Here is a 22,911-nt window from a genome sequence, read left to right on the forward strand (position 1 = left end):
AGAGGTACGGTATGAAACTAATGAGAACTGCATATTAAAATACCAGTAAAATGCAAATGCAACAAAACCTGCATGTTCAAATACAATTAAAATTGAAAGCTAATGAGATACCAGATCTTGGTGTGATTTCACTAGTGTGGCGACGTCAATTCAATCTTCGTAACTACATTATCAAGTCATATAAAATACTCAATAACTTTTTTAACAACTGTCCAAATTTCTTAGAAATCACCATTTTTTTTTTTTTTTTTTACCATAAGACCCAAAATTAAGGGAGTTATGAAGTTTTCAAATTTTCAAACAGTCTCCATTTTGAAAGGGTATGACGGATCGGCTTCGATATTTGTATTATGAATGAACTGACAAATTTTGGTTTTAATCCATTAGGGAAGTTACTATATCAACTATATACAAGAAATGGATTCTACTATTATAAAAATAGATGGATATCGTGAGATCTCCGCAATATATATATTAAAAATCCTACACAAGCTTATTAGAAACCAGAAATTATAAGAGGGTCGCGGGCAAAAGGATGTGATAAAATGGAGGTCGTGATAAGAATTAGATTGAGAACCACTGATGTAGACTTCTATGTGTTCAAAGAAACAGAGGCGGTGCGCTCTATGATAGATACGATGAAGTATTGTTCCTCTGTTCAGGTGTCCCTTCCTACTTTTGGGATATGTTCAGTTATATAATTGATATAACTAATGTAAGATGTCTTTGGTTCAATGTCAAAGTAGATGTGGCTATGGTGGTCAACATGTTGTCTGTAACTTTTGTCGGGGTTTTCACGTCTAAAGGACACAATCGAAGAATTTTCCAATGATACCCTTCTTATGGGAAGAAAAAAGATGTTGAAAAAAAGATAATAAAGCTATTAATTTTATTACATTACATATTGTGCTTTTAACGATGTTAACTGCTCTCGCAATTTTCATTTTTAACGCAGTGATTTCTATGGGGATTTATTTTTTTTTATTTTTTTTTTTATATTTTTAATAGATAGGAATTTTAATTATTTAGATTTACTGATTCTCCCTTCAAAACTATCCTTTACTTCATGATAATTAAATTCTGTGATTTGTAATTTTAATAATAATGATCAAAATTAATTTTAAATAATATTAAATTTATATACAGAGTGTGTCAAAAATACCGGGACCAGGCTAACTCCATTATGTCTAAAGATGTGAAAAATGAAAAGAGAGGGAAGTTATTGGAAAAGGATTTATTTAAAATGAAAGAATAATTCACTCGATAGAGTACAACCCCAGTAAGCAAGCATGTCTACGGTAAGACTAATTTTGCTCTTAATTTCTGTTGATAGACTTAACCTCAGAAATTCTTTCTGTATAGTTTTACGAAGTGTAAATTTTAAGCTATGCTTCGAGTCCAGGTAGCCTTGACGTATAATCCTACTTACATTAGACATGGGAACGAAGACTGCGCAAAAACCTTAGCGCGTTAGCCTTAGCTTTAAAGATTATCTCTGTGTATGATTTTGTGAAGTGTGAATTTTAAAATATGCTTGATAACGTTATCAATTTAAAGGAATTTTAAGCCTAGTCTTATATTTACGCACTATTGACAAGTTTGAAACAAGCTTGTGATCGAGGAACTAGCAAGTTTGCTATAGCCATGACTAGATCTGCAGCCGTACAAGCCTACAGACTTAGCCTTGACTGTTAGATGGTTATTAAAAGTACGGAGTGCTATTAGGGACAAAAATTCATTTTTTTAATAATAAATAAAAACGAAGGGATACTTAACTAGACTTGAAAAAGAAATCAATTAAATCACATCGTTAAAAATTTGAGTTCACTTCAAAGAATACAGAAATTATTCTCCATATAAATTAATAAGCTAAATAATAATAATAATAATAATAATAATAATAATAATAATAATAATAATAATAATAATAATAATAATAATAATAATAATAATAATAATAATAATAATAATAATAAGTATGGCATAGGGACTCAACATCGTTAACAATATGGCGTTAACCATTACCCATACCGAATTTACGTAATGTCATATATATTTAGTGTCACTTTTGACGACTACTTACATCTCATTTAGCAAATCATCTTAAGCCGTTTCCATTATATATATGAATAAAGAAGAAGAAGAAGAAACATATGAACCTATATGCTGTCACAATTTTAGATTTACCGGGGGTTACTTTCAATACACGGGGATGGAAAATAGTACTGTAAATACACTGGTAACGTACATTAGGCACGAACGTAGATATAACTCCGGTGGAAATCCCCGCGGGTAGCTTCCTAAAACCATGGCCGTTTAGACTATGTGGGTGGCTCAAAACACAAGGAAATCTAGTCTAATTATCAAGTTGTTAATTCTGACATTTGTAAATATGATGAAATATTTCAGTACATTGAATCGAAGTGTCAACCAGGCTGCGCCCTTCTTGTACTTGGTGACTTTAATTTTTAATTTACCAGACAATTAACGTACGGGTTTCGATTTCATGAGCGCCCCGGAGCAGTACAAATTTGTAAATAACTTCATGTCATTATACGACTTGAAATCATTCAATGATGTTCAGAATAGTTTAGATAGAACACTAGATTTAGTACTAACAAATTTAGATAATGTAGTGGTTGAGAGAGAAGAACCCCCCTACTTAGAGAGGATACACTCCACCCTGCGCTATTAATTAAAATCAAACCGAACAATAAGGAAAGATAAAAAGCCAAAGTAAAGTAATGGGTTATAATTTCAGTAAGGCAAATTACAATCAACTATATCACGAATTGGGAAAGGTAGAGTGGGAGGTACTGGGTGACTATACTGACATTGATGGCGCTGTTAAAAAGTTTTATTCCACCTTATATAATATGTTTGACAAATGCATTCCGAAAAAGAAACAGAGCACGGGAAACTATCCTAGCTGGTTCACGCTAGACATTATAAATAAAATTAAAATGAAAGCTCGTCACCGCAAAGCGATAAGACTCGGAAAATCAAATATAGATTTACATAAACGCGAATTTAATAAACCTCGAAAAATGATTAAGAAAGATATACAAGTCGCATACACAAATTTCGTTAAAAGAGCGGAATATTCAATCCAAGATGACCCATCTACGTTTTGGAACCTTATTAAGAGTAAAACAAGGCATCTAAATGGTAATTTATTGTGTTATGAGAGTAAAGAATTAGCATATGATAAAGATATAGTAAACGCATTTGCAACTTACTTTAAATCAGTGTATATAGACGGAGCACCACTGCTAGTTGAAACAGATGATTCGACATTAGTTGAAATGTATGAAAAAAAATTGGTATGTAACAAATAGCGGTAATAGAAGTGGACGAGATTCGAATGGCAATCAGAAAACCAAAATCAAAGTGTTCGATAGGTATCGATGATGTACCATCATATGTAATAAAAGGTTGTGAAGAGAGTTTCTTATTACCTTTACACATGCTATTTAACCTAATACTCCAAACCAGCACGTTTCCAGCAAAATGGAAACTTCCAAAAGTGTGCCCTATTCCTAAAAATAATGACAGTAAAGAAATTCAAAATTATAGGCCGGTTTGTATTCCAAACTCATTTGCAAAGATATTTGAAAGCATAATTTATAGGTGCATTGAAAATCCCATTAAACCAGTATATCGGATTATCAACATGGATTCGTTCCTGGCAGATCCACCGTAACAAATCTTGCTGTCTATACTGACCATCTAGTTGATACATTGGAGAGTAACAATCAAATAGATGTAGTTTATACAGATATTGCGAAAGCATTTGATAATGTAAACCACACGTTGTTAGTGAATAAACTTAAATTTCTCAACTTTTCTGATCAGTTAATTGCTCTTATGAAGTCATATTTGACAAACAGAAAACAATATGTGGTTTATAAATCCTGTAGATCATTCGAATACATTGAATTTTGTGGAATCCCACAAGGATCTAATTTAGGGCCTTTACTTTTTATAATGTTCATTAATGACCTTCCTAATTGTATTAAAACATCACATAAACTACTCTATGCAGACGATCTAAAATTATATAGGAGAATTACAACAGCACAGGACTGTGTCACTTTGCAGGAGGATCTAGACAGAGTAAATGAATGGTGCAAGAGCAACTTGTTAAACATAAGTTCAGATAAATGCAAAACCGTGTCCTTCACTAAGAAACGGAATGATGTTAAATTTCAATATAAGATAGATTATAAACAATTAAAGGGGGATTAATCCTCCAAACTGTCAAAGATTTGGGTGTAATATACGGTAACAAACTATCGTTTGAGCATCATATAAATCAAATCGTAAATGATGCAAACAGAAATCTTGGATTCATTTTGAGAATGGGAAGGGAATTTAATAAGTCGAATGCTTTACTGAAATTATATTTTTCATTTGTTAGATCAAAATTAGAATATGCATCTATTATATGGAACCCCCACACGAAGAAAGACTCTATTAAAATAGAGAGAGTTCAAAATACATTTCTGCGGTTTCTGGTGTACAAGAGAACGGGCATCTTCCCCAGATATGAAAATAGTATTTCTCTTAATGAAAATTTTAACACAATGTCTTTCAATCACAGAAGAGTGTTAAATGACATGATATTCTTGTACAAAATATTAAATAACAAATTAAATAGTAAGGATTTGGTCTCTGCCTTTCATCTCAGGGTACCCAATGGAAACATACGTGTGGGCAATGGAAATTTCTTTTATTGTAAGAAATCTAGAACAAATGCAACAGTCACCAACGTGGAGGATGGGTGCAGTGTACAACACACTGAGTAAATGTAAATAAGTTCTGGATATACACGGTATGAGTCAGAATAGATTTCGCAAATATATTACAGCTATTCTATGTAACTCTGATATGAACATTGTAATTGGGTAGAATTACCTGTTGTGTTCTTCTTAAATAAATAAGTTGTAAGAAAAAGATACAAAGTTTGTACGGTTTAAAATATATGGATATGCATCTTTTAAGCTCTCTAAGGAACTTCAGATAGAGATCTTAACTAAGTCCTTCTATGGCCAATGCAAGCCGAAGGTCCAATGCCGCGTTTACAAAAGCTCTCCATTGGCTTCTATCCTTAGCCAACTGAATCCAGTTTCTACTTTGTATTCCTATTTCTACGAGATCCATCTTAATATAGTCCTCCCATATGCGCCTAGGTCTTCCTAATGGTCGTTTTCCGATTGAAATTCCAGTTAAAACTTTGAAAGTGTTTCTAGTTTCCTGTATTTTGGCTACATGGCCTGCCCACCTGAGCCTCCTAGCCTTGATGACCCTAATAATGCTTGGTAAACGATATAAGTTATGCAGTTCCTCGTTATGAAGTTTCTGTCATTTTCCATTCCCTTTCCTCTTGGGCCCGAATATTTGTCTCAGAATTTTATTCTCGAATATTTTCAGTCTACGTTCTTCCCTTACAGTAAGTGACCATATTTCGGAGCATACAGTAGAACAGGCATGATTATCGTTTTTATATATTTTAAGTTGTAGATTCCTCAACGGAATTGATGATAACAAAATATTTTGAACTGAATAATAAAACGATGTGGACTTGACTCCCTTGTGCATTCAACGTGCCATATGGTTGAATGTGGAACGTATGGTTCTTTCTTTTTCTTTGCCGCCACCGAACAGTAAAGATAGGAATGGCAAAATAAAGCTTTCATAGAAAGGTGGACCATTGCAGGCCCATATAAATTAAAACCGCCTGTATATTTACGAGAGGACAGGACAGCCGAGAAGAGGAACGGTACTGTAAGCAATGCAACGAAGTCTCGTACCGCGTATATACACTCCAGCACATGCCAGACACAAACGGACTCTCCAAAGTTGTGATTAAGTTACACGATAAATGAAATCAAGTTATCTTTTTCGGCATCCTCCCATGTCTCTCTCTGTCTCGACTTGGCTGTCCTGCCTCTGGTAAATGTGAGGCCGGCCTAAGGAAAATTGGTCTCTGTCAGTGCACATAATATAAATAAAACGAGGGGGAGGGTTGACCTTCAAACGCTCCAGTATTGTTTTCATGCTGGTTCTAGGCAACCAGAGTTATTTGTCACGTTGTTGTCGGTTCTTGAATGTTGGATCTCCTATAAAATATCCCAAGTACTATTATTCTATGTTTATTATTATACTAGCTGAAATACCCATTCTTCGCAGTACCCAAGTATTTGGAAGTCAACACCTATGGGAGTATCGCCATTCGTCTTAGCGACCGTAAAACTATGGATTTAACACTAATATCGGTCATTTTGGATTATTTTTACATGTCTCGGTATCCCCCTCCCTGGTGACCGCCGGCCCGCAGCCGAATGGGGTGCATTTGGAAGTTAATGCGATCGCAGTTTTACCATTGATCTCAACGACCGCGAAAACTATGAATTCAACACTAATATCGGTCATTTTCTACTACTTTTACATGTCCCGGTAACCCCCCCCCGAGATCCCTCTGGTTCGAAATTTGAAAAAAGCGCTCCATCTTGGTCTGGGGCTGGACCAGGTACCCGGAGCCTGGACCCAAATTTGGTAACTCTCGGTTCAATCATCTGGTTCCCAGACCGCACACAGACAGACACACAGACAAACAAACTCTTTATTTTATTTATATTAGATTAGATTAGATACATTATAAATCGTCCTCTCATATTATTACGATTACGGGGATTATGACTTGTTAAACGTTCTAAATTTGTCGCCAGAGCTCGTTTTCATGCAGAGCCTTTGGTAAGAACTACTTTGGTTGGTGTTCCGTTCAACTGCCAGACCCCAACCTTCCATATACACACAGTCAGTAACAATCATTAGGTGAAAGCGTAAACATAAAATTTATTAGAGGCTCATCATACATTATGAACAAAATTATTAATTTATTTAGCCTGACTTACAACGAAAGAGGATTAAGGATAACCTCCTCTCAGTGTGAACCTTGAAGTGAAGTATTTTCCAAATGTTTAATGTACAAAAAATATACCAATTGGGCGTCGTGAATTAATTGATGCCTCTTACTAATTCTATAGAACTATTTTTTGTTTCTCAAAATCAGAGTTAATTACTTATCCCTAGAACTGTGTAAGAAATATCAGTAGACTTGGTTTTGATTTTATCGAAGACAATCGAAACTGTGGATAGAACACTTGAAAGATAAGATAAAATTAAGTTATATAACAGCAGTAGTTTAATAGGTACAAAATAAGTTTCAAAATTGAATCGAAGTAATGAATCATCTTAAATAATTTCAGATTGTTTTAAAATACAAGTACAGATTTTTTTTCCCAAATAGTGATGAAATTACTGTGAAGAAAATAATTTTCCTCTGTATTGCCTCCCGTTTTGTCATATGCAAGATGACAGGAAAATAAGCCCAAATAAATGTCTGAAATATATCCATAAATGAGGCCATTCTGACTGAAATTATTCTAATGTTCTGCAAGTTCTATTAGTCAAAAGCATTGAGGCAATTGTAACTGAAAATTTATTAAATAATACAAATACCAATGTCACATGTACACTCATGTCCAAAATTATTGTCGCATGTCTATAAATATGTTGTTGTAGGAATGTAATTTGATGACGAATTCGCCCGGTATTTCTTATAATGTTAGTATGTGTCTAATCGGCAAAGGCTGTATGTGGCAAATTTCATGTCAAAAGAGCAGTAAATAAGAACAATAAAACGAAAATAAAACTTTCTTGTCCATTTAGTTACATTTTATTTTACTTATTCTAATTTTCGTATTTACAATTCTTTTCCTATGAAATTTACCACAAATATACATTTCCCGATTATACACATAGTATCAGTATTAAAAGTACCCTGCAAAATCATTATCAAATTATATTCTTACAAGAAGACAGTTATAGATATGCGACAATCATTTTGGACATGAGTGTACATCACGTGAAGAAGTTTAGTTTGCGTGGAGGGATATTTTCTCAATTATTATTGAAAACCAGGAGTGGTAGTAGATTTGTACCACTTTCGGTTTTAGTAGGGAGATTACAGTGGAGATAGAATATATTCTTGTAACGTTTAATTGCTTATAAGAAACAGCTTCTCGCTATCTATTACCGGTACAGTTTTTGCTCTATAGTGATAAACATAAACACCCGAAATAGTGGATTTATACCATTTCCAGTCTGAATAGACCTCCATCGACGAATTCGGTTAATAATTTTGACCTTATACATACTAGTCAAAACTGATGGTGATCCATCACGTACTTTTTGAGATTTTTTTGCCTTTCGGATGGACGTACACATGAACAGAGTAATTATTAAGTAGGCGGCTATTTGAAGCGTTCGCAAAGTATTTTTATTGCTCATGCGTACGCTTGGAATACGCTGACCATGTATATAAATGTAAATTGTTAATTACAATGCGCCGCAAACGAGAAAGCAATAAAAACGCGGAGAAAACGTCAACTCAAGCGTATTTGGTGCGTTTCGGAACAATAGACCGCCTGTTGTTTAAAATATGTCTAAATGATGGAAAAAAGGAAAGACGTGTTGCCAGTCAATAGGATTTTAGCAAAAATCAGTTGCTTGGAAGATGCTTTGTGCAGAGTTTTGGAACTCTGCTATTATAGACCTGGACCTGGCAAAAAAAAAGAGCTGGAAACCCTGATTGGCTCACAATATGATTTATAATTCTGGCGAAATTAAAATTACCAAGCAGCCACCTAGGTCGCGTTCGCTGCGGTGGGTAACGCATCAAAAAAGCATTCTCGAATAGCCATACGCTAAGGTCTATAAAGGACTTTTGGTGAGAAAAATGCCTTAATAAATACATTATCGCATTTAGCATTGTCTTTGGAAATTTATTCGGTATCTTCATAAAGAGAGAGAGAGAGAGAGAGAAAAAACTTTCCTGTTAACTCTGCACGCACTGATGGAGATCTTGTGCAAGACAAAACCGTGTTCATATGTCTTGAAGTTCTCTCGTTTCTTTCCACTCCACTCATTTTATTTCAATTACTTCACAATTAGTTGCTTCTATATCCATCTCTTCGTTTCCCTTACTTTACAGGGAATAGTCGTTATACCAAAGCTTACATTATTGTTTTACATTGATATATTGATTTGAGCCTAATGCGCTACGTAACTACTACTTAATGTGCTTAAAAAGGAATACACAGTGACATACGCTAGAAGGGTTGGGGTTTACTCTGCCCCATTGACAAGATATTATGAAAAATAAACATTAAGTAGATTAAGTATATATACGAGGTGTGTTCAAAAAGTATCGAACCTTAATTTTGTTCTGTGTAAATCAAAGAAGTGTGGGTTACTTTCTTCAGTGTATATATAGAGGGAATACTCATGTGGAGTCATGAATTTTTCTCGCCCGCAGAAAGTGTCACTCACTAGCAGTCGGCCAACGAATGAAGATGTGTAGCGAGTGGTCATTGATTGAGTCAAAAGAAGGAATCATGTGGAATGCGACGGCACAGTTACTCGCTATTCCAAAAGCTGAGTTTCAGAAGTGTTTGCAACAATGGCGGGAACGCTGGGAGAAGTGTGTGGATTACCAAGGAGACTACTTTGAAGGAATTAGTGTTTCGGATTTTCAAATTAATAAATGTATTTTTGCCAATGAGATTCAATACTTTTTGAACACATCTCGTATATACACAAAAATCACGATTGAGTGCTTGAACCGCCTTGACCAAATTCTGCGTACGCCACTGGAGATACGAACCACTACTTACACTTATATATGAAACGCACTCTAAGCGAGAATCGAATCTAGGACCACATAAAAAGAAATCACATGTGTTACCCACTCGGCTACGAATGTGGACGGTTTTACATTTATTGTTGAGATTACAAGTACCGTAGTATGAATTCGGTATGTTTTGGTAAGAGACTCGAAATGCATTTCACATCGCGATTCTGTTCTGAATAACTGAAATTTGTTAACTCGAGGGAACTACTTATTGTAGTTTTGTTATGAAATCTATTTCTCTTTTCCCCGTAATTTCCCTTCCACCTCAATATCAGTTTCCAGAACCACAACCAATTTTCTCAGAAAATTAATTTCGGTTTCACGATCGAAACCAATTTTTCGAAAGCGAAACCGAATCTCTTTAAGATCTGCGTCCGGGATAGTTTTTTAAAGGGGGTAAATGAATTCCAGTTCCCGAACCGAAATCTAGTAGAAACCATGTGTGTCTATCAGTTTCGATTCCGGAACAGAAATCCAGTAGGGCTTATTTACGCTTATCCATTCTGTTATCATTAACAACCCTGCTGAAGGGCACGTGGTGTACATGCACCTGCTTTAAATTCACAGCTCATAATCTCGGTGCTGATAAGAAATGCTATCCTAGCCATGTAATGAATAAATCTATCCGTAAATGAAGATACGACTTCGTTAAGAAGTTTAACAAAAATATACTACGCTGTGAAGTTCAAGTTACTGTATATAAAGTCTATCCAATTTCTAAGGATGTTATATATGAATGTTGTCATTCAGCTGGCTCACATTTGTTCCCCCTAATCAGTTATTAAAAAATTATCTTCCCTCTCTACATCTAGTAGTTAAAAAAAAGTCTAGTACTAGTTTTGAGAACCTAGTACGCATATATATTTTCCATTTCGATTCCGGCTTTCAAAGAGACAATTACGACCTATTGCAATTGAGACGTTACACTTTAATATTGATACAGTGTTTCATGAATAGAAAGGTAATTCTACCGATGTGCAGACACAGTTCGTTTCTGTAACACGCATTTAGTTTATTGTAATACACACAAAATTTACGTTACACTAACTCAAACCGATACGAAATGGGGTCATTAACGTAGTTATATTTAATAATGATAATGTAATGACATAAGTATATTATAATTATATAATAATAACATTAACTTACTATACTCATCAAAGAACCAACTCATAAATTATTTGAATGGCGATGCTGGTTTGCATAGTTTAAAATCTTACCTTGGAGGAACAAGTTCTCAAAGTTGCTGAACATCCACACTATGAAAACAACTCGACCAATCCAGTCCAAGTATCTAGCAACAGCAGTTAATCAATTAAAGCTGATTTCTTCCGAAATGACAGTATTTTGCTGTTTGTTATATATCTATCTCACACACAAGAGATATTTTTGAGAAACCATAGATTTGTTTAGTAATTAACAATAAATGAAAACGCCCTGGAAATTACACATTTCACATAAAGATGAAAAGAAGACAAATATTCGTACATCAACTTTGTTTACCTAAAGCTAATACGTGTATACTAAAAAGAAAAAAAATCTCAACAAATTCTCAAGAACATTTACTTTTCTTCAGTTCGACAGTCTCCACCTTAATACCACATTGAAGCATACATATGCACTCTTACCTTCTGTCCCTTGCGGAACGGCCTGTTCTTGAAGATTTTCGAGCTCCAGTTTGAATATATATAGACGGTCCTTTCGCGTCCAATTCAGAAACAGTATATTTACAAATGGTTGAAACTACTCAACAAAAACGGATATTAATATAGCCACCTGGTGCGATAAAATTTATATTGATGACTTTGAGCTTCCAGAGTGTATTTAATCAATTCGTGATATAATAGAATGCCTATATAAGAGAAGCCATCAAGATGCTTCCGGCAAGAAAGGATATGTAGGGTGTTATCTCTTATGTAAACTTTACTCACCAGTGACGTTAAATTAGCGATAAAACAGAAATCGATGTTTATCTCTTTTTCTCTAGCACAATTACCTAATTTTTTATAACAAAAATTTCTGTGTTCATGGTATTTCTCTGAATTTTGAAACGAACGGAAGAAATTTTCTGCAACATATATATTTTGTGTTCTCCTTTCTATATCCTGCAATGACATTCGCAGAATTTGTGCGAGTTTGCGAGTGCGACTTGCGCGAGTCTGTTCGTTATACATCACATTACTTACTATAGGGCTCTTATAAGCTGACCAAAATGGGAAAAACGGGGCACTTGGCAAACTGGCATAATTTGGCAGTTCATTTATTAATAGATATCCTATATAGGCATTGCTTTGTCGTTATTAATGCAATGAGGAAAAAGTCTTTAACTTTTGACAATATCCAGCTTTTATCTATTAAACTAATTCCAATTTTAATTTTATACGATCTTTTAACATTTAACAGGAATCAGAATCAATTGTGTTTTGAATTCTCTCACTCTCTTTTATTTAAATGATTGAATTTCATATAGAAGCGTTGGTCTTGCCGTGAAGAAATACTGTTGAGGTCCATATAAGGAATTACTAGTATGCTTTGTAACTGCGAACCAAAAACGGGACACTGTTGGTCCATTATTTTTAATTTTCAAAATTCCCATTCTAATATCTCCTAAGTTTAGGGGGGTTATTTAATGACATATTTCCTTGTTAAAATGCAATCCTTTGGCTTTCTTTTGAAAGCAGCAAATAATCAGTGTGACCAAGAGTGATGATTATAGTTCCAATATTTTGGATGCCATGCTAGATTTTTCATGGTTGGTGTCACTTTAGCCCGTTTGTCAAAATGACTAATTAATACACGAAAGTATTATTGTAACACTGAATTTGAGAAACAGAAGAGAAGAACAGGATATTATAAACACATTGGTAAAATTATCAATGTTTTTACTCAATTTCAATCGAACGAAAAATATCGTTCAATGAAGATATTTGTATTCTACTTGGGTGAATACGAAACATCTATAAAAGAACGCTACAAATTTCTGAATACGTGACTTAAAATGCCTGTATTACAAACATAGGGGTGAAATCACCTTGTTCACTTTAGAGGCAAAAAAATATATATCGTTCAATGAAAATCTCTCTAAGTGGATGAATACTTAACATCCAAAAATAAGAGCACTATGATCTTCATTGCGGTAGAGTACTTTACCGGTACCATACTGCTCAGTTTTAGGAAGAAACTTCTTGCAATTCAGGCACTGTATAATGTCCTCGTTTAGAAGCTAGTGGAGGTTAATCTTCCTTATTACATCGTGCAACTTGTACACCATTTCATCTTTAATATTGAGCCATTTCCAACACTTAGAAAGTATGGGACAATGTTAAACCACACAATTAAACGCTTAATAATTTGTGCGTAATTGAACGAACATTTAAGGCGTTAGCTGATTAATATTCGCTAATGAACATGTTTTTATATTCTACTTACTTGTGCATTGAAGATGTGTCACTTTAATGCATGGAACAAAAGTTGTGGAACTTGAAATATAACAAATGTTTACTTGCTTAACAGTTGCTAGCATTTTGCTTCCCACCTTCCGGAAATAAATCACTAGCGCCGATATTCATGAGTTTGATCTGCTAGAACAAAGCTATTCTTCTATTTTTTTTCAATTTAATATTTGGACCCTAGATATCTATATTTGATTTGGTTTGGAGTTTAGCATCCCTTTCAGCAGCGAGGCTATATAAGATGCGGTCCTACAGCTTAATGTAAGATCCGGCTGATGTTCCACACCATTCCGCTTATCCAAAGAAAAAAGCGCTCGTATATATATATATATTGGAATATCAGAAACAGCTTCTTTTTAGTATTTAATATGACTTTATTATTATTATTATTATTATTATTATTATTATTATTATTATTATTATTATTATTATTATTATTATTATTATTATTATTATTATTATTATTATTATTATTTGTTAAAGGATATGTTTGTTCAAAAGCGTTAAAACCTATTTGCCTTCCCGAGCAGTCAACTTGACCCGCTTTCTTCCCATATCTAGTACAAAAGTTACCACATGCTACGCGAATCAGTTTTCAGTTGTTACTACACTGTTTTAGCCAATGAAATGCATGATATCGCATGACGTCATGGCATAAACGTCATAGTTTTATACAGCTTCCGATTACTCGTGGATAAGTTAATCCTTTCTCACAAACTGTTGGTGCAACGATGTAAGATTCTTATCCAAAGATAAAAATAATCAATGGATTATCTTATCCGATCTTAATCTTCGGTTGGTGCAACCGGGCATCAATGTTTCAATATTTCGATTCACAACTTTTCTTACTGGTAGAAAAAATAATAACCATGCAGGAAAAATCAAATCTTTCTTTTCCTTTGGGCCAAAGTTGGCTTTAAATGACCAAAGTATACTCGGTTTACGGTATATATATATATATATATATATATATATATATATATATATATATATATATATATATATATATATAATGGGATATTTTGCATTCTGTTTGCGTTTTTCTCGAAATACTGCAATACTTTTTTTAAATGACATACCATTAAAACCGGGACATCTGTCACCTTAGACTATTACAAAATTATAGAAAAATAGTCATTACGGCATCAAATTACAAAGAAGATCCAAAGCACATCTAAGGCTAGTTTTAGACGAAAGCATTTATCGTAGCAGATATGCTGCTAAAAAATATCGTATAATATTCTATGGCATCAAAAGTATATGGTCTTTTACACGGTAGCATTTTGATAAGCATCTTGTCGTGACGTAGCAAACAAATCACTGGAGAAGGGCGCAATTATGGCTCCGAGAGATTTCAGTCGATATTTCTTCTAAAGCCCTTTGTCGCATATACTTATTATGATACAAAGGATTTTTAACTTTGTAAAACAAGGGTGCTCCTCATATTTTTCAATCAGCATAATAATAGCATCCCTACTCCAACTCATTTTTCTTCACTACAACTCAATTTCCCACACAAAACAAAGATCATGGATGTTTGGTACAAAAACTTTCACTTCCATTTAACACATCACGGCGCTGCAATCGAACCAGAAATGCTACAAAATAGAGCAGGTTCTATCGACAAGAAATGCCATAGGGTATGCCATGGCATGGAAAATGCTATAGCATTTGCTACTTTACACGGTAGGATATCGATGACACGATTTTTGCTACGAGAAATGCTATGATAAATGCTTAAAGGGGCACCTGTTAGGTTTTTTATATATATATATATATATATATATATATATATATATATATATATATATATATATATATATATATATATATGACGAGAGCAATTATGCATTTATCAAGTTGCCAAACATTTGGACTTTTTACACTAATAATAATAGTAATAATCAATAATCATAGTAATCCATAATAGCAGTAATCATATAGTAATAATAATAATAGTAATAGTACGTAGAGTGAGTACTGAGGGGTCTGGTTCATCCCGGAAATCCCGACTTTTGTGTAAATTTAATCTAATATTACAGGTAATTTTACAAATTTTAATATAATTTATCACCATAGTGAATTTGGACCCTCCAAAGACTTTGAACATCTCCCGAAATAAATTCCTGCGTACGTCCCAGATAATAATAATATGCTTATTATAATAAGCTTTAAATTTCTTTAGAAAAATCGGTCTAAGAAGCGCTTGTTGGTCCCTTTCTTTCTGAAAGTAAGGATGACAGGTGTAGGTTGATTGAGTTGATTTTGAGTTTAACGTCCCTTTCAGAAGCGAGGCTACATGAGACGACGGGACCTACTGATTAACATGGAATCTGAATCACATAAGCACCCGCCGAGAATCGAACCCGGGTTTCTCAAGCCAAAGGCGCGTACGCTAACCGCTTAGCCACGAAGGAGCTCGGCATTAAAAAAAAATAAATAGAAAATTGCATTTTGGGGGGAAATGTAAGGAAAAAGATTACTAATATAAGACGAATTACAGGAACAAAATTTCCTTTTACTTCTTATTATGATTCCTTACGGCTGATTTTACGAATTGAAGAATTTTTCTGGTTCTTAGTTTGCTTCGTTCAAGCCTTAAATTCAGCCTTGTGCGTGGGTGGAGGGTTAAAGATGACGGGTGCGCTCAGGGTAATCACATCCACCCAAAGGGACGCCATGCTCGAAAAAGTTCAGAACCACTGAGCTATTCCATATTGTACTAGGAACATTTTTTTATTGTATACGTATAAGGTACGTTTCAGGTTTACTGAAAGATAGCTATACCGAAAAAATAAACATTACAACTGTATTGATCCCACTATTTCCCGCACATTGGGGTAATTGAGATCTTTAGTAATCCCATGATAATAATATAATGAGTAATGATAAAACAATTATTCAGTTTCTTTTTATCTATACGGATCATCACTCACCGTAATATATTATATAAAGTTAAGCTGTTGAAACAAACAAAGACATTTGTCTCATAGTTATTTAAAATTATTCATTTGCAAACGTACAGTATATATATATATATATATATTGGTGCGATCATAGTGAGTCCTACTACCCAAAACAAACTTCCAGAAAATCCTATATTTTGTGGGTAAATAAAGAAACGAAAATAATAACTTAACACTTACTAGGTACGAGGGTGGATCAGTAAGTCTTCGGCCTGATGCCCTTAGAAATAAGCTCCAGTCTCGAAAATTTAGTACCGTATGTTATGTTGTAGTCTTTCGTAGGCTTACACGTAAAGTGTCAAGTATTTAACTCATTTTCTTTTCTAATTACAGGTGTGTGAATGAACCATTTTGTGACATTTCCTGAAAATGGAGTCTTCTAAGTACCGTGCAGTAATAAAGTTCGTATTGAAAAAAACTAAATACAAAGCAAATCTATGAAGAAGTGGTCAGTACGTTCCATGATTCTTCCCCATCATATTCAACTGTAAAGATATGGTGTAACGAATTCCAGTTTGGCAGAGAGTCATATATGGACGCACCACGTACAGGTTGTCCATGCACAATGACGAATGAAGAAAACGTAAACATTATCCATGATATCGTTATGGCTGATCGAAGAGTGACTATACGCAAAACCGTAGAGGAGACTAACGTATCATATGGTAGAGTGCAGTCAGTAGTCGATGTTCTACATATGACAATTATCTTCTCGATGGGTGCCACGAATGTTGTCCGTAGAGCAGGAGAGGCAGCGAGTGGTTTGTTCCCTAGAACTTTTAGCCAGGCTAAAGCGTAATCCAGGAAAGTTTTACAAGCAATTTGTAACCATGGATGAGACTTGGGTCCATCATTTCGATGCGCAGACCAAACGGCAATCTGTGGAGTGGAAACACTATGGTTCCCCGTGCACCCGTAAATTTCGCGTCGTAGCCAGCGCCGGGAAGATAATGTCATCAGTCTTCTGGGATGCTAAAGGAATTTTATTCATTGACTATTTGCCACGTGGGCAGACCATTACAGGTGACTATTACGTCACTTAATCCGAAGCTTGCGCGAACCCGTCAAGCAAAAACGAAGAGGAAATTTGTCAGGCAAAATGCTCTTCCATCAGGACAACGCTGCAGTCCACAAGTCAACAGTTACAATGGCAGTCATTCATGATGCTGGCTTCGAATTGATTGAGCACTCACCCTATTCACCAGACTTGGCCCCAAGTGATTTCTACCTATTTGCGAGTTTGAAGGTGCAACTGCGGGGAAAGTGATTTGACAGTGATAACGATGCCACGTGTGCGGTAGAGGAGTATTTTGAGTCTCGATGAAAGTTTCTTTTTTTTTTTTTTAAGGGTATTCAAATGTTGGAACACAGATTGGCCAAGTGTATTGAGGTCCAGGGAGACTACGTTGAGAAATAAAAAACAAAAAAGATCGAATCTCTTTTCTTTCTGCTTTAGGCCGAAGACTTATTGATCCTCCCTCGTATAGTCCAGAAGGTATAACGTCATGGGCTTCCCGCGTTTGGACCTGCTCGTCAGTGGGGATGTGGTAAGAGGGTAGTCAATCACCACCAACCGTATACTGACCTTAGCGAGCCACGAGTAACCAAGCTGGCCACTGCCCATAGACGTCAGTACAACTTTTCACAGGAAACCAACGACGTTATACCTTCTGTACTATAATAGAAAATAAATGAAGCAGTGTATCGAGAATTACAAACGAAATTGCAAAGCAATAAAAGGGCTAGATATAATATATAGGTTTGGAAACAAAAAAAGAGTTAAAATCGGCATGAAATTATGGATTGAAAACTATTGAGATGAATCATGCCCATCGACAAATAGAAAATAAATCTTGTTTAGACTCAACATATGATTCAGAAATTCTTTCCCCCCTCTCCATATAAGATCGGCAATTCAACGGAAGATTTTCAATTAATAAAGAACTAATCTATAGTTCTAATCCAAATCACTAATTATTGAACTTCTTTGCTGGAACTGATTATAGTGAATGAAGTTTTGAAAATGACCAAACGTAATAATTTTATGAACTCTGGTAGAAGTACAGTATTCTTTAATCTCTCAAAGATGGATTATATACAGATTTGTAACTTATACGTTGAAAAACTAACGATTAAATTAATATGTTTAAAAAATTGGCCCTTTTTAACTTAATCAATTCAATTTTGGAAACATTAATTTTAAATTGATAATCGTTAACAAATCGTAAGGATTAAAGTCTTAACCGTTACCTTTTTCCGAAAACTATGTAAAATAGATATTCTGCAAGAACTTTTTTCAGTTTATTTCAATAGCGGGCTGTTCCACTATAGGATTGGATTCTAACAAGTAAGCCTCTTTTCCCAAAACAACTCCAACTTGCTTCAAGCCTGTATCATGGACTCACGGACTTTGTAACGAAGGAAATACTATTATTGAATACTATTATGTGCGCCTGGTGTTTGGTATGATGCATAAAATATCAATACACATAATCTAAAAATCATGTGGCATGAACCCCTTTTCATTCCCGAGAAAGAGGAGAAAAAGAAAGCGTGAGCTCCTGATCTATATGAAGATCGAAAATTCTGATTCCTTAACGAAAACGAAGGCTGAGGATAGAAATGAAAGGTTGGGTTGATGTAAGGACCTGTCAATGTGGCAGAACACTAATGATAGTAAGGTTATAGTGATGTTCATAATAAACTACACAGGATTTGTTGTCTTCACTACAATACATAGTAACGCCCTTTCTTTGGGTTAAAGATTAAGAATTATTTATGTGTTATATTAATATTTTAACAAAACATACATACGAATATAGTATTGTTCCTATTTACAAATTTTGGTTAAACGGATATATGGAACGTATTGGAAATGGCGAACGAAAATAATATTATTTCTAGTAGTTGTAGAAGAAGAAGTAGGAAGTTAGGAAATTAGGAAGTATGGTAGGAAAAATAACGTTTGTTCTTGATTAGACATATTTTTGACTTATACTAATGATATGTCTTAGGTATTCATCAATTCTTTGCTAAACACGCTACGTTCTCAGACAGTACGAATCAAGTTTGATACGGCTGACGTCGTTTTGTAGACGTGTTGTTGGTATTTCACCTGTGAAGAAAGTTGTCTAAACTCCAAGACCGAGATAAATTGAATATTTTGCATGTTATTATACATCGAAAGTACCAATATTTCAAATGATAAAAAAATTCATCAATTTACTCAGCGGAAATCGAACCCATGGCTCCCAACTTGAGATACGGACGCTTAAGCCACTACTCTAATACATCACTGTCAAGTAAGAGAAAAAAACGACTCGATGTGAAGTGTATTTAGCAAATTGCACACTTTTACGTTTTCAGTGTTGTAATACAGTAGGAAGTCGAAAATCCGAACTAATTGGGACCACAGGTAGTTCGGATTTTCGAAAATGATCAAGAAAATGCCATTTAGGCTTAAATATACTGTACGGTATGCTCTTTTATCGATACAGAGGTTATACAGTACATACAGCAATTACAATACCGTACGTAAGGCTACTTACAATTAGTGTTTCTGAGGAACTTGCATGTACACTAAATTACACTATTCTTGTAACTCATACTTAAAACTTAACTTGTATAGGCTAAGGGAAAATAAAATCATGCATGACAAAGAATTACATATGAATGAGCTTTTGTAAAAACACTGACTTCACAGAACGCCGACGGGCAACCCTATTGTTTGTTTATCGTTAGTGCTAAGACAAAATATAAAAAGCTTCTAAGGACTGCGTTCGGATTTTTGACATTCGGATTATCGACATCCTACTGCAATGACGAAACACTGATTTTGGTCAAGATAAAATACTAAAGTGTTATGTAGAAACAATAGTCCAGAAAATTCAAATTTAAATTTAAAAACAAAAAGACATACAAATACGCTAGAACAAAGGAAAAAATGGTCTAATTTTCTTATTCATAGGTTTATGAGAAAATTGTCTGCTAGCGACTAGACAACGCTGTTTTGTATTCAACATTTTTACGGAAGAAAATAATTGCGTCATGGAGTTGTGTGATACACAAACACACACATACACACACACATATATATATATATATATATATATATATATATATATATATATATATATATATATATATAAAGAGAACGAGAGAGAGAGAGAGAGAGAGAGAGACGGGTGGATCTAAGAGGCAATAGGAGCTTTCGCTCCAAGCTTGCACTGCATAATAGCAGTTGATTTCATTGAACAATAGAAAGACTACAATCTAGGCCCTAGAAGTGTACCGAAACCCGGTTAACCGGTTTGGGTTCGGTTTAAGGTTCAAACCGAATGTGTCGGTTTATTTCAGAAACTGAACCGTAATTTGGTTCGGTTCGGTTTGAAAACAGAGATTAGATTGACTCTTTTCACAATATTCTTACATATTTTGGAAAAAAAGTTCCGAAAGATATATGATGATTTCTATTTAGGTCAAGTAATTGTGGATCTGCTGTTTCACTTTTAGACGCAATTACTATTTCTCATGTTTTTCTCTTAATACTTTCGGGAAAACACGTTAATGATCAATAGAAAATAGAATCATTTTTCGGTTCGGTTAACCGTTTGAAACCGGTTCATATTACAAACCAAATATATTCGGTTTGCATCATGTAATAAAACAATTAATTATATAAAAATGGCTCTCTTAGGTGGTTCAGTAAGTCTCCACTTGATTATACATGTTCGTGAACTTCATTAGGTTATATGGTTTTCAAGTTATACACTACTAAATCATATTCCTGCAGTGTATAATATCTTTTCTAACACCATTTATTGTACAAAATGCGAACGAAATTGGATATTTTACGTTTAAAAAAATACAGATCATTTTTTTTCAACATAGAGAACCCTGAAATCCTTAAAATAACACGGAAATTTGTTACAAAGTGGTGCCTTATTATCACAACTTGACTTTTCGACAGTCATCATGGAACATGTGTTTCAGAAGGGGACTGGAACGTCAGCTTGTTGAAGCTGGCAATTTTCAAATCGGGAGTGACTCAGGCTTAGTCCAACCTCAATGGAGCTCAATAATCTTATAGAGGCTCACACTAGCTCAGATTTGCACTCTATCGAGCTTTACTCCTCCTCTTCCACGAGAGAAACAACTGTAAAAGGAAAAGGTTGTTTACCATCTTCTGTCGCACTTTAACCCTTCTCCAAATAAAAATGAAAATTAATTATCCTTCTTCGTCCCTCCTGGGATCCTTCATTGTGGGACACTGGGGTCCGTGCTTTTGGGGAGGGTCCAAAGCTGTCAAGGATCGCTCGATGTCGGAAAGATCGCACCCCTTCTTCCTGTGGGGGAATACCATGCGCCAAAATCAGGATTTTGGCAGGTTTCGGACTCCCAGGGTTGCTCTTCTAACAGGGAAAGGTGAAGAGCCACTTACTTCCTTGTTACTACTCCCGACACTTCTCTCGTTGTTTTGTTCTTTCAAACATAAAAGCAAGCAAATAGAGCATGTTTCCCAACAACTTTCCTCTCTTTCCATTGCTTGCACTCTCCTTTGTCATCTCCCCTATTAGTCTGTGGTGAAAGGGAGGAAAAGACAAATGAGGAATAGAAGATGTTATGAGAGAAAGAAGAAGAAAAGTAATTTCTTTGTTTCTTTCTATATAGGTAATCAAGCAAGTTTTGTCGCTTTTTGTGGAGGTCTGTGTTCAATTAGCCCTCACACCATGAGTTGAATGTGAATTGAGATAAGGCGAAGGTCAGTTGTTGGTGGCTATACTACCTGGTTGTGGCAGTTCAGTTACATCGTGAACTTGCTTAAAAACAGAGTGAACATTGCACCTCCATACAGCGTCATAAGGGTGTGTATGCTTTACGAGTTCAAACTGGGGTCAAACGCTGCTGCAGGGGGAAGGGGCGGAAGATATCCCAGGCGTTTGGTCAGGGTGTCGTGAGTACGCGGACAGTGAAGCGGTGGTGTAACAAGTTTAAGGACGGTGACGAAACACTCGAAGACGCACTACGTGGCGGAAGACCAACATATTTACAAAATGAAGATCTTCAGGCAGTAATTGAGGCGAACACTGGCCAGACATGTGAGGAACTGGGACTACAATTCAGTGTGAGTGCAGAAACTATTCGGTAACACCTCCAACAACTTGGAAAGCACTACAAGTTGGGTCGATGATTTGACTCCGGGCAGAAGGCAACGCGAGCAGACACCTGTGTTTTTTGCTGTCTCGGCTGAGGAAGGAGCAATTTCTGGACAGGGTGTTAACATGTGTTGAGAAGTGGGTCCTGTACGAAAATCCACGGTGCCATCTTGGTTAGCATCCCATGAACCGGTTCCAGAATAGCCGAAACAATCACTGCACCAGAAGAAGATCCTCCTGTGTGTTTGGTGGACTGCTCACGGCATCGTGCATCGGAAACTACCAGCTGGCCAGAGCATCAATGCAACTGTGTATTATCAACAATTGAGCCGTGTTCAAGAAAATCTCAAAACTCTGGAGCCAGCACTTCTGAATCGCAAAGGGGTTCTCCTGTTACAGGACAACGCTAAACCCCACGTGGTTAGGATGATCCGGGACACCATTCTACGCCTTGGATGGGAAACACTATTGCACCCGCCATACTCCCCGGACATTGCACCTTTACTGTTGCATTCCTTGGACACTCACCTTAGAGGATTCCACTTCAAATCCCTAGTAGAGGTGCAAAATGCACTTGATTC

At 35.3% G+C, this 22,911-nt stretch overlaps 1 protein-coding gene across 2 annotated transcripts in view; it reads right to left on the minus strand.

The window, feature by feature from the left end:
* LOC145681615 (DNA damage-regulated autophagy modulator protein 2-like) overlaps nt 1-11,635 on the minus strand; it is a 54,477-nt gene extending 42,842 nt beyond the window's left edge. The window contains exon 1 of one of the 2 annotated variants that reach the window (XM_081753234.1): nt 11,386-11,635. Coding sequence is in view for 1 of the 2 variants with exons in the window: in XM_081753232.1 (XP_081609358.1) it covers nt 10,978-11,011 (34 nt within the window). In the remaining variant the exon portion in view is untranslated. Of the gene's footprint in view, nt 1-10,977; nt 11,106-11,385 lie in introns of those variants that run through there. The other variant, XM_081753232.1, reaches the window with a different exon arrangement.
* Nucleotides 11,636-22,911: the final 11,276 nt, after the last annotated feature.

This window comes from Thermobia domestica, chromosome 3 (assembly GCF_964235325.1).
Source record: "Thermobia domestica chromosome 3, izTheDome1.hap1.1, whole genome shotgun sequence".
NCBI lineage: Eukaryota > Metazoa > Arthropoda > Insecta > Zygentoma > Lepismatidae > Thermobia > Thermobia domestica.